The following is a 13,693-nucleotide window of genomic DNA, read 5'->3' as shown; positions in this document are numbered from 1 at the left end:
TAATATTATGTAATTATGCTGTAATTATGATTACACCGAAACATTTGCCCCAGTGGCTAAACTCAATACTATGAGAATCTTGATTTCTATTGCTGTTAACCTTGACTGGACTCTCAGGCACTTCGATGTGAAGAATGTTTTCCTTAACGGGAAACTAGAAGAAGAGGTGTATATGTAGCCCCCTCCCGGGTTTGAGGACAGATTCGAGTCAAGAATATGCAAGCTAGAGAAGGCACTATACGGACTCAAGCAATCACCTCGAGCATGGTTTGAGCGGTTCACTCAGTTCGTCAAGGGACAAGACTACTGCCAAGCCCAGTCCGATCACACTCTCTTCACCAAATTCTCGAAGGAAGGAAAGATTGCCATTCTCATCGTCTACGTAGACGATATCATTCTCACCGGAGATCATCATGAGGAGTTGGAAGACTTGAAAGAGAAGATGGCAAGGGAGTTTGAAGTTAAGGATCTCGGAGAATTGCGTTATTTCCTCGGCATGGAAATTGCAAAATCCAAGCAAGGTATCATAGTTTCACAACGAAAATATGTCTTGGATTTGCTTACAGATACCGGGATGAGTGCTTGCAAACCGGTCGATACTCTTATTGATCCGAATCAAAAGCTTGGGATGATCGTAGAAGGGACTCCAGTCAATGTGGAGCAATACCAGCGATTGGTTGGTAGGATGATTTACTTGGCACACACTAGGCCCGATATTGCCTTTGTTGTGAGTCTTGTGAGTCAGTTTATGCACCATCCATATGAAGAACACCTCGAGGCTGCCTACCGGATCCTTAGATACTTGAAGAGCTGTCCTGGCAAAGGATTGTTCTTCAAGAATCAGACATCAGGACAGTTGAGGCTTTCACAGACGCTGATTGGGCCGGTCCAGGTGACAGAAAGTCTACTTCAGGTTACTGTACGTATGTGTGGGGGAATCTAGTGACATGGAGGAGCAAGAAGCAGAGCGTCGTGTCAAGGAGTAGCGCGGAAGCAGAGTTCAAATCGATGGCAAATGGAATATGTGAGTTGTTATGGATTAAGAGAGTTCTAGAAGACCTAAAGAAGGAAGCAAATCTGCCTCTAAAGTTGTTTTGCGACAACAAGGCAGCTATTAGCATTTCTCAGAATCAGGTACAACATGACCGAACAATGCACATCGTGATTGACAGACATTTCATCAAAGAGAAGCTTGACAATGGAATAATCTGCACTCCGTTTGTTACTACTAAGGAGCAAACTGCGGATATCTTGACTAAATGGTTGTTTAGGCTTGTTTTTGAATTTCTTGTAAGCAAGTTGGGCATGTTTGATATTTATGCGCCAACTTGAGGGGGAGTGTAGAAAATAGGAAATTAGTTATATAATATTATGTAATTATGCTGTAAATACTCGAAGATTAGAATCAGTCTAGGGTTAGTTAAGTTTCCTATTTTAGTTCCTATCTTTCCTCTTTTTTAGGATTCTTTGTATCTATATATTTCGGCCTTTAGAGCCAAGATAAATATGAATTTTCATTCTCTGAAACTTACATTATTATCATTAACTGATCTTGCTGAGATCGCATTAAATCTTTTCGTAGCAACTAGAATTTTTCATATGTATTTAATTCTTGGTTTATAATCCAAGTTACTTTTTTCGTTTAAAGTAAGAGCAACTGGTAGTGTAAAAGAAGAACAAGCGCTATTTGCACCTACTTCTGAAACTTTTGTCCTCTTTGCACCTTGCCATTGGTAAGTTTTATTCCATTTAGGCTAATCCTTCAACAATCTTGAATAATAATCGAGCATAAAATTAGAATTATTATTTTTTAACTTGTATATCTGATGGGCCTTCTCAATAATCTTCACATGACCAACTACTGGCGTGCTTGTTGTAATCGTTTATAACACCCATTAAAACGAGCTACCTTTTGATTCATCTTTGACTAATAGTCTTTGCATTATTTTCTTGGTCTTTTATGCTATTCTCTTTGACGATTAATGTTGAAGTATTCGACAATCCGATCCCGAAAGCTTGTTGAAGTTTGATCATTCTCACTGATGACATCTTTAGATGAATTAAGCATCCACTTATCAGAGGTATATTTGCTTCTTAGCCCCATTTCACATTGTATTTTGCTTCCTGTCGAGATTCACCTTCTTTTGGTAAGTTGACTTTCTGACACAAACATGGATGGTGGAGGTGTTTTGTAGACATATGTTGATGTAAGTTGTGGAGGAGGGAGTCCCATAAGGGAAAGAGGACATAGAAAATTGAAATTTGGGTTCAAAAAATTTGAAGGTAGAGAATTTGTTGAATTTTGTGAGAATTAAGAATATGAAAAATTTAGAGTTTGGAAAGTTTTATTACTATTTTTTTCATTCATACATTGCATATTTAATTACATGCAAGATTTTAAGCTTAAATTATAAAGAATATACAAATTGCTTTAGCGGGGGATTGAATCCATGTCCTCAAGCACTAGGAGACCTCACAAACAAGAGGTAATGCTACCCAAACCAAATGCTTGGGATAGAGTTTGGAAGGTTGTGGAGGGAGAATCAGGAGAATTTTGGTATCGGGGTTATTATGAGAATCTATTTTGGGGAATGGAAAGACTTTTGAGAAATTTGATTTTGGTTTGAAGATATGGATAGAAAAATGCTTATTTATTGAGGAAAAAATTGAAATTCCTTAAAAATTGGGAATATTGAAAAAAAATTAAGAGCATGATAAAATTAAATGTAGTTACATGTAAAAATAATAAATAACAATATTCTAAAATTGGGAATGTATAAATTTTTTTTGGGAATATGGTAAAATTAGTAGTTTAATGGTAGATAAAATTAATTTTTCAAGTACTTAGATCTATTGATAATTCATTGATAATTGGTAGTTCAATAGTAAATAATAATTGTTAATTTATTAATTAATTCAATATATATTTTAAAAGATCCGGGCATCGGTGCAATGCAGGGGCACCAATGCCAAATTTTCTTTATCCCTTGCGCTGCCCACAATGCTTGTAGCAACCATAGAAGCCCAAAAATCTCTCCCCGTCAGCTCAGAGAAGCTGTCGTTTGAGCTGTTCTTAATGGCAGGCCAAAGTCTCTATAAATTGAAGAGAAGCCCTAGCGCATGATCTCTTGTATCAATTAATAGGAAAATAAGAGCAAGCGGATCACCTAATCTATTTTATTTTTGGAGAAATTGCATCAACTACCATTATTTGTTAAGTTTTTTTTTTTTTTTCAATTTCTCATTAAAAGCTTAATTTTGCCAAAAATGCTACTAAACCACTTGTACAAATAAATTTTACCCTCAACAATTGATATCAACAATTTATGTCAATTGTTGACATAGATGTTAACAATAGATGTCAATTGTTGACATCTATGTTAACAAACAGAGAACCCAAAACTCACAGATGTCAATAATAGATGTCAATTGTTGACATCATGTTGATGGTAAAATTGTATTTGTACAAGTGACTTACTAGTATTTCTGGTCAAATTAAGCTTTTGGTGGAAAATTAGAAAAAACTTATCAAATAGTGGTAGTTGAGACAATTTCTCAAAAACACATATTTTGCACAAACATAATTACATTACATAAAAAAATAGATGACTGTTCACTTTTTGTTGAAGTTAGAAGACTCTACTATTTAAAATTAGGACTACTCATCAATAGTCATTTTCGGGTAGTTTACATAAGTTTTATTTATTCAACGCAATCAAAATCAAGAATGAACTGGTGTACAATTTTAATATTATAAATCAAAGATAAAACGGTAAAAATATAATTTTACATAAAATGACTTATAAGTCATAAAATTGGATTTTTTGTTTTTATAAAATTGCTTCAAAATTTAAAAGAATATGTAGTGGTTGATAAATATCCTTTCTGACCAAGAAAATATAGCATCCGACCACAAGTTATTATAATGGTATTATTTTTTGCTTCGTATTGAGGTTAGACTAAACGTGGCTTACCGGTAGCGGGACGGGACGGAATCCCCGCTACCGGTAATGAAGGTAACGGGACGGGAGGTCCCGTTAAGACTAACGGACGGGAGTCCCGTCCCGTTACTGTAGCTAACGGGATCCGCGGATCCCGTTAGCGACCGTTGCTTTTATTTTTTTTTTTTTTTTTTTTTTTTTAAATCTCGGCCGTTGGATCAAAGATCCAACGGCCGAAAAAAAAGAGCCGTTCGAATATGAACGTTGGATTTTAGCCGTTGGAGGCGAAAATGAGGTTTTTTTATTTATTTTTTTTTTCCCACTTATTTCTAAAATCTATAAATACCCCCCCATTTCATTCATTTTCTTCACACCTTTCACTCAAACTCTCTCAAACTCTCTCAAATTCTCTCAAATTCTCTCAATCTCTCTCTCTAATTCTCTCAAACTCTCTCAATTTTACTCTCTAAAGCTTTCATTTTCTCATGGCATCATCATCCCACAACCGAGGAGGTCGAAGGGGAAGAACTTCCCGAGGTGAACGAATGCACCGTTTTGAAGAAAATTGGTTGCATTTGTCTCAAAACGCCCCCGACCCAAACACCCAATACTCTTTCGATCCAAATTATGTTGCTCCTACTTTCCACAATACGGAATTCACCGAAATTCCAAACACACAAATGCCATATTATCCTCAAATGGATCCCGAGCAAGCATATCAAGCACAAATACCGCCATCCGAAGCCGCTTTTCAAGAGTTTCAAGTGTTCGAGGAACATTATCATCAATCCCAAAATCCAAATGAAGAAGAAGACGACGACGAAACCCAAGATCCAAATGAACAACATGATGACGAGGAGGAGGAGGATGAAGAAGAAGACGTCCCACCGCCACCACCTCAGCCTCGAACTCAAGTTCCACGACCTCGACAACGTGAGCAACAAGAGGAGACCCGACAAAGACGACGTGCCCGAGAAGAACAACAACAACAACAACCACCTCAACAACAACAACCACCGCAACAACAACAACAACCTCAACAAGCACAAGCATCACGACGTCGAGCGAGGTCTGTTGTCTGGACGTTCTTTGAAGAGGTGGTTGCCAACGGTGAAAAAGCCGGAAAATGTCACGTTTGTGGCAAAATCTTTAGCGCTCATAACACTAGAGTTGGGACGTCGCTATTGTGGAGTCATCACAGACACTGCCAGGGGGGGACACAATCTGGAGCCTCTACAACCCAAGTAAGTAACATCGATCCTTTAAGATTTAGACGTGATTTAGTTGAATATTTTGTATCAACCGATCAATCTTTTAGTCATATCGAATCTCAAGGCTTTGTTAGATTCATTAGTTCTTTTATTCCAAACGTACAACTAATGTCTAGGAAAGCCTTGAGATCCGATATCCTAAAATGGTTTTTAGGAGAAAAGGAACAAATGAAAGACTCAATATCCTCTGGTAGATATAGCGTAGCCTTAACATCGGATATATGGACCGGTCAATCTAAGATGGACTTTATGAGCGTTGTAGTCCATAACATAGACGACGATTGGAACCTGAACAAACGTATCATAGCGTTTAGGAGGATAGAAGGTTCGCACACTGGTGAGAACATCTTAGATATCATAGTTAGTGTTTTAGCTGAGTGGGGTTTGAACAATAGGGTTATATCTGTGACCTTAGATAATGCCACTAGCAACAACGCCATGATTAGGGAGTTGACCCAAAAACTTAACGCAGACGAAACCCTTATACATCAACGTTGTGCTACCCACATCATCAACCTCATAGTTCAAGCCGGAGCCGCTAGTTACGACCCTTCGATAAACAAGATTAGGAATTACATAAGTTGGATAAATAGTTCAACCTCTAGAGTAGATGAGCTTAAGAGACGGCTTAGACTAAACGGCCTTCAAGAACGCACATTTCACCTAGATAACAAAATTAGGTGGAATTCAACCTTTCTTATGCTGACCAACTTCTTATCCGAGCGTTACGTCGATGTTATTGTTTCTTACATTAACAGCGTACATGGCGAAAACGCTATATCTGATTTGGATATTAGGATGGCTGAATCATTTGTTTCTTTTCTCGACATTTTTTATAAAGAAACTTGTTATCTTTCTGCTGTTTACACTCCCACTTCTTTTCTCGGTCTTCATACTATGACCGCAATAGCTGTGCATCTTGATAAAAATAAAAACGAAACTATTTTTCAAGATTCTATTCAAGCAATGACAGCAAAGTTTTTAAAATATTGGGGGGCTGGAAAGGTTCCATTACTATACGGTTTTGGAGCCATTCTAGACGTCCGATGTAAAATTGGAGGTTTAAAATTTTTTTTGAAATACATAAGAAACCATTTTGTGGACCAAGATTACGTTGCACTTGATCTTCCGAGGATCGTGCAAGCTTTTTTTGATCTTTTCAAGGTTTACGAGGCGAAACTTCTACCGCAATACCGAGCGCAACCTTCTCAATCACAGACGCAATATCCGAGAAGACACCAATACACGAATGTCTTCGTCAACGCGCCCGCGTACAGCCCGTCTCCTCAACAACAAGAAGCTGGGACAAGTCAGACGAGGTCAAGCGCAACCGACGCACGGTCCCATCCGGAGATCCAAGAGTACGATAGGAACGATTGGGTCAGGTCGGACGACGAAGCCATCGACCTCTTGGTTTGGTGGAGGCAGAATGCGAGGAGGTTTCCGATCTTGTCATCTATGGCACAAGACATCCTCACCATCCCAGTTTCAACTGTGTCCTCTGAGGCGGCTTTTAGCAGCGCGGGCCGGATCATCGACGATAGAAGATGCAGCCTGAAACCGGAGATGGTCGAAGCATTGACGTGCGGAAAAGATTGGATTCAACATCGAAATCGAGCACAAGAAACATTCATGTGCTTCGATATTCTAGACGATTTTGAAGTTGATTTTGCAAACGTAAACATAAATGGTTAAAGTATCGTGTATAACAAAGGGATATCCCGGCCCTTGTCCGGGATACATTTTCAAACATTTAACGAGGAAAGGGGTGCTCTTTTTCCTCGCCGTCGCACCTTTTTAGGGGTCGGTGAGGTTTTTTAGGAGGCCCATTTTTAATTTCACATTCTTCTTTATTGTTTTTTTTACCCATTTTTAATTATTTAACAACATTCATATTTTTCATTTCTACCCACTTATTCCAAATCTTTTCACTTTAATCCTTTCATTTTATTTATTAAATTCTTTTTTTTTAATTTTTTTTTTTTTTTTATACTGCCTAACGGGATCCGCGGATCCCGTTAGACATTTACCGCCTCCGTCCCGTTATATAACGGGACGGGACTCCCGTTCGGCGAATTAACGGGAGTCCGGGCGGGGGCGGGACGGGAGGCGCGGGAACTCCCGGTAAGCCAGGTTTAGGTTAGACAATTTATTTGTTTAGTTATCAAGAGTTTTTTTTCTTAGTTATTAGGGTCTGTTTAGAACCTTAAAAATGAGAAAAAAAAATTGAAAATTTGAAACAAGATGAAGATGATATGGAGAAAATCAAATTTTTTTTTTTTTTTTCTCAATCCTAACTAGAAAATACAACCAATTTCTATTTGTTTTTCCCGCATTTTTTGGATTCCAACAAAACCTTTGAGCATTTTGGTCAAACGAATCATACTTTCAAATTTTGAACTTTATTAATAACAAAAATCCAATTTCATGACTATGGATAATATATTATTTTTTTCCAAATTTTGCATATAATTTTTTTTTCCAAAAGATATTGTTTTTTTTCTAAACTTTAATATTTGTGTTTTGGCCAATGAGAAATAAGCAACTTTTCAGGTGAAACAGTTCCTCGCTTTCTCGGGAAAAAGGAAGTCAGGGTTTTACTTTCTCCCAGGAAGACGAAGAGGAATAACGAAAGACAGGAAGGCTTCCTAGAATCAGAGTCGTTTCCATACCATCGAGCCAATCTCGGCAAAATAGTCGTTTCCATACCATCGAGCCAATCTCGGCAAAATATAAACGTCTGTCACAATTTTCCTTCCTTCCTCTCCATTTTTTTTTTAATTTGCTGATAAATATAATTTACAGTACAGTACGGTTTCTCATCCCGACTGTGCGTGTTGAATCACCCGTATCAAGTAATTTGCGTTTGCTGGTTTTATTTTTCAACTGATCAGTTCTAGCTTGGCCAATTTTGTTTTCTCGACAGGAAAAAATTACAGAAACTAACATCCCAAGCCTTTTAGATATGGAAGAGGGTTTTGCTCAGAAAGGTTCTTTATCATCATGGGCTTCTCGATTGTCGCCTTTGGCTCAGCCGTTTACGATGGCACACCAAGGCCAAGACAGTCAATCACAGGCCCCGAATCCGTTGACCAAGTCAACCCTCACCAAACCCTTGGCTCCTTCAACAAGCAACCATCTTGACTACCCATTCAGTGACTCCCTTTTGCTAAAACCATTCTCCAATCTCATCGATTTGGAAGATGATAAACTGTTTGTGCACTCTGACGCCGCTCTATCCGCCTCGGCCGCCCCATTCAACGCTCATAACCAATCGGAATTCGACGCCGGTGCATCGCAATTGAGGAACGAATCGAGGTTTTTGAGTTCCTCAGCAATGGAAGGCTTGCTCAAACATGGTATTCTCTAAAAGACCCGCAAGATTTTTGGCTTACTTGTATTATTGTTTTGCTGTTGTGTGAAAAAGACCAGTAAATGATTACAGATTATATGTTCAAATTCTTAATTCGTCTCGAAAATCTAATTAGATGCGCCAAATTACTATTTTTTTCGTTTGTAGATTCGAAGGTAACTTTCTCTGAGGCTACGGTGGCGCCAAATATGTCAAACAAAGGTAAGGTCCTTAATCGTCTCGTCGGTGATTGTGATTATACACGGTGGATGTTTCTGACCCCCTTATTTTCCAGCTCCCATATTCGGATCATCGATTACCAATTCAAAATCTTTACCAAGTGGATCGTATCCTATTGGAAATCCTTTTGCGTGTAGTAACGGCAGTTCTTATGGTGGGAATTTTTCGCTGAAAGCCAATGGGAAAGGGGTTATCCAAGAGGAAATAAGTGCTGTTGAATCCGTCTCTGTGAAGGGTTCGGATCGCTTAACGGTGACGAAATCTGAGCACAAAGCTAGTCCAAAAGCTGCTCTTTATGCTCTAGCTTCGAAAAATTCCGGGTCGACAGCTCGCATTTCGACGCCGAATTCTGTTCCATCGTTGAATGAGAATGAGGATGATTTGGACTCACCCTGTTGGAAAGGAATCCAGAATTCCGGAAGATCTTTTGGCAGAGTTTCGGAGCCTGTGAACACTCTTACAAATCAATCGGAGGCGGGTCCCAGTTTGAACCCAGAGGCACCTCAATTCATTCCTTCGCACACGAAAGTGGTTTCAAATTATTCGTCGAGCAATTTTGTGGGACACGGTTTGACATCCTTTGGGGAAAATGACCCGCCGAGTTTTAATCCGCCGCGTCAAGATCGACGGCTCGTGGATTCTCTTACAGCTGAGTTTTGCCAGCCAACTGGGTATCGGGGATCTAGCAGAGTTTTTGAACCTGGAAAAGACTCAACTCTTCTCGAGAACTCAAATACTAGTTCTGTGGATAGAATCTCTCCAGGTCACAGTCGTGAAGGCTTTACAAAAGGAATAAAGAATGCTTTGCATAACATAGAAGCAAAGTTTCCTGTATTCGACGCTGAGAATGTACCGAGTTTTTCAAGTTCTGGAGCCGAATCTCTTGACGAATACAGCGACATGCTTCAGTACCTTTCCCATTCGCTGTCTAGTTGTCCAAATATCAATGTATCCATGATGGTCAAAGCGATACATTATCTGTCTGAATCGCTCATCCAAAACTACACCCCCGATTTCGGCTCCTTAAGTGGCCACGACCACGACATGATTCGCGAGATTATTGATAACCTTTGTGTCCCTATCAAACACATGGTTAATGGAAAGACCCCCAGTCTTGGTTTACCTCACACAGGCATTTTGGACTATCGGACTAACTCAACATCAATCCTCGAGGTATGATGTTTGTGAGTAACGTTTGTGAAATCATGTCAAAAATTTATCTTCTAATATTGTACAATATTTGACTTAGTGGACGGAATATGCTGTTTCCTTCTACCATTAACTCAATGTATAACCGTAGAAGAATTGTAATATATTCTGAGAAGGTGGCTTATTTTGTGCAGACAACAAACCCAGATTTTGGGTCGACAAGGTCAAAAGATCTGGTTGTTAGTCGCAAGCTCGACAGCCAGAGCAACCACAGGTGGGGCCAGAGTTATCCTCATATGCCTTATACGAAAATTCAGGGTCACGTGTCTTCATCTTTAGATATGGCTTCTGGGATAGGGAATGGCGTCGTTCCGGTAAAAGTCTTGGTTCTAATTGTGACAGCTCTCGCAATCGAACTCATGTATTATCCGCGTCTCTAGGGAAAACCTAAAAGCCGCTCTGTTTGACATGCAATGTAGGTACATCGGGCGGCTCTGAAAGAAACCCGTCAAGTTGATGAGCAGTTTCACCCACAAGCTCTGTTGAGTTTGTGGATTGAAGCTCAAGCGGCATTGTGTTCCATGAAATACGAGAACCACATTCTGCGCATGAAGTTACAGATGGATGGGCAGAAATGAGCATGTATAAGGTATTTTCTTCGTGCCAACTCTTGGTCTTCAAAAAGAAAAGAAAAGAAAAAAATTGACTGCGACATCTTTCCTCTGCTCTGTAGGTGCATGGGAGATTTCTTGCCTTTGGAATTTCGGGTGCTCTTGGAAACCTCAAACTCTTCTCTGGAGTTTTTGGTAAGGGCTATAGCTGTAACTAACAAAATAATAGAATCGATCATTTTATCAGGCGAACACATATGGGGCCGAATATGTAGTCTAAATTGTTTTATAGAGAATTATATTAGCTCACTGAGTTATCGGCAGATAACTGATAACCAACTTTGCCCATGAAAAAAAATTTCTACGGGAGATTTGTCTTCTCCTTCGGTTTAGAGCACTGGCTGAAAAGCTTTCAAGAGGACCATGTAAATGTACGAAGAAAGTTTCTGTGGCAGTGCGAGTCGTAAGACACCCAGAAGAGGTGTAAGAGTACTTTGATTCAAAATGTGGTCATGATCTTGATGACTTTGTTTTATGACCTTTTGTTCTGAATTGTAGAGGATACATTTTTCTATTTTGGAAGACGGGCGATGAAGGTAGTTTTTGTTGGTCATTTTCGGACAAGCATATGATGTTATGATATGATGTTATTATACTGGGTGCCCATTTTTTGTTCACAAATTTTATTGGTGGTGTCTAGTGCATTGGGTCGATTTATTGCCTCCTTGCCAAGGATTGAAATATCTCTCGACGCCAGACGGGGGTTTTGTTTTACGAAGATACTGTTTATCCTTTTTTTTTTGGTTGATAAAACACAACTTTATTAATCAGCAAAAGAGGAGACCACATCTTGGTCAATACAAGCATCCAGCCATGCAGGGCTGTTAAAAAGAGTAGAATGTAAGACCAGCAGAGAAGCTACTGATACAAATGAAGATACCGACGGATATTGTTTAAAAGAGGTGTAAAATGAAGATACTGTTTATCGACAAAGATATTGACAGATATTTCGGAGAAATTTGGTATACTGATACAAATGAGTCCATCGATTAGCTAGTAGACTGCTTATTGATGCCAATACTTGTGGATATTATAAAAGAATATCCTAAAGAAGAGAAGCAAAATTTATAATATAGATTAAATAGTTTGGAACAGACTTCTAATTTTTTTTTTTTTTTTTTTTTTTTTTTTTTTTTTTTTTTTTTTTTTTTTGCTTTTGCGCTCATCTACCTATTCGGGAATGTGGGTGTTTTACCAACTAAGCTAATCTCTCTTTGTTATTACAAATTATGTGACCATATGCATCTTTATTAAATGACAACAATGTTTGGTAGCATATTTTAATAACATGTAAACTTTGTAATAATAATAATAATAATAATAATAATAATAACTTAGTGGGTAATTACACGTTACCTCCAAAATAAAGGTCGTGAGTTCAATCTCCACTTGCGGCTAAGCTGCTTTAATAATAATAATAATAATAATAATAACCCTCCGGGTTTTGAGTCTTGGACAAAATATCTTCAACACATTCAGAGTAACGTATAATATTGTTTCTTTTTTCTACAAATTGCTATATTCAATTAAATTCAGCCCAAACATCAAATATTAGACAAAAGAAAAACAAGAGTCTCACCTTGAAAAATAACCAAATATTAGAATAATAAGGGGTGTTATAATTAGATAGTATATTAAAATTAAGAATTAATCCCATTTTTTCCCCTGGACTCGTACCTCGGTTACATTTCACCCACTGGACTCGGAAATGTTGCAGAACTCAACTCAGAACTTAGACACGTGTTACAACTAGCCGCTTCCGTCAGTATTTGGACGTGTTACAACTAACCTGGTTGGGGCCCGGTTAATTCGAGGACTCCGCTGCAATCAGAAAGGTTATGAGTAATGACCACATACAAATAATAGAATTGGGTTTAAGAGTTGTTGAGTTTACCCTTATCGGTGCTTGTTGTGCCGGTTATTGAGTTGATTGGCTCGTACTAGCTGCTTGTTGTGTGGGTTGTTGAGTTGATTGGCTTGATCCTCCACCACGTCCACGTCCCCTTCCACGTCCTTCATCTTGAACATCTCTAGCCTGTTGATGTGCATCCCTAGCTTGACATTGTTCTTGTCTCTGCAATATCAAGAAATGTAACCACATTTATAATCTGCCAACAGAGTTACCAAAATGTGTACAATCTTACCAAATTTTCTTGTTGTCTTCTAAAACATGTAGTGAGGTTATGGCCATACTTTCCACAACCAGAACATTTGACCGTGACATGTTTCCTGGTCATTCTAGTCCCACGTGGTGGCACAACCTCATCGTGCTCGAGTCGTCTTAGTTTTTTTGGCCTTCCTGGTCCTACTTCTATTGGGAGGCATTCCCATAGGTGTCTTTCCTGTCTCGGGCCACTGCTCCATGGGATTAATTGCACAGATTTTGTGCTTGTAGATATTCATGTATGTTGACTTCTTGTAGCATTCACTAATGTAGTTCTCTGGTTGCTCGTCCCTTTGCCAAATGCACTGAATTGCATGAGCACAAGGAATACCTGACAAATTCAAGGATTAATAACATGAATAATATCAGTGCAATGAATACAAGTTCAAGGTCATGACAATTACCTGACAACTAAAAGCGACCACAAGAGAATGTCTTCAATGCCAAGTCAACTCTATACATGCGACTATGCAGATTTGTAACTTGATACAATGAATTCCCACACCATTCTGCAATGTTTTCACCGCTCAAGGATTTGTTCTTTTCTATGATTTTGAAGATTCTAGGTCCTATGTCCCCATGCCATTTCTCCATAGCGAGGCGTTTTTTTGGTCATCCTCTTCATTAAATACATCCTAATCCTCTCTAGCATAGACAATATGGGTCTTTGTCGAGCTAGTAAAATAGCCCAGTTACCATTGAAACACTCATAGAGGTTGTTAAGGAGTATATCACATCTTGGAGTAGTTCTGAAGTTGGCTAAGTTGGCTCTTGCCCAATGCGCTGGATTCTTCTCACACAACCAGTTGTAGGCTTCCTCATCCTCATCCCTGATTAAGTTCATCTCTTGGTGAAACTTCTCCACAGAATACTGCTTGGCTGCGGCCATGACCTTGTGTTTCAAG

The 13,693-nt window shown here is 38.8% G+C and overlaps 1 protein-coding gene across 1 annotated transcript; it reads left to right on the top strand.

Moving 5' to 3' along the window:
- The first annotated feature begins 7,747 nt into the window (after positions 1-7,747).
- LOC149404455 (uncharacterized) lies at positions 7,748-11,228 on the top strand. Its single transcript, XM_089606708.1, has 7 exons — positions 7,748-7,950; positions 8,139-8,571; positions 8,733-8,786; positions 8,860-9,977; positions 10,148-10,327; positions 10,433-10,602; positions 10,687-11,228. Exons 2-6 carry the CDS (start codon positions 8,178-8,180, stop codon positions 10,589-10,591), a joined length of 1,905 nt encoding a protein of 634 aa, XP_089462834.1. The 5' UTR covers positions 7,748-7,950; positions 8,139-8,177; the 3' UTR covers positions 10,592-10,602; positions 10,687-11,228.
- Positions 11,229-13,693: the final 2,465 nt, after the last annotated feature.

Source organism: Urtica dioica, chromosome 2 (genome assembly GCF_054948205.1).
Source record: "Urtica dioica subsp. dioica isolate 48M chromosome 2, U.dioica_male_clone48M_v1_H2, whole genome shotgun sequence".
NCBI lineage: Eukaryota > Viridiplantae > Streptophyta > Magnoliopsida > Rosales > Urticaceae > Urtica > Urtica dioica.
This window is presented reverse-complemented; position numbering and strand designations above follow the sequence as displayed.

Coding starts and splice junctions, on each gene's coding strand:
- LOC149404455 (XM_089606708.1), top strand. CDS start 8,178: ATGGAAGAGGGTTTTGCTCAGAAAGGTTCTTTATCATCATGGGCTTCT. Junction 8,572..8,732: donor GGAAGGCTTGCTCAAACATG/GTATTCTCTAAA, acceptor TTTCGTTTGTAG/ATTCGAAGGTAACTTTCTCT. Junction 10,328..10,432: donor TAGGGAATGGCGTCGTTCCG/GTAAAAGTCTTG, acceptor CATGCAATGTAG/GTACATCGGGCGGCTCTGAA.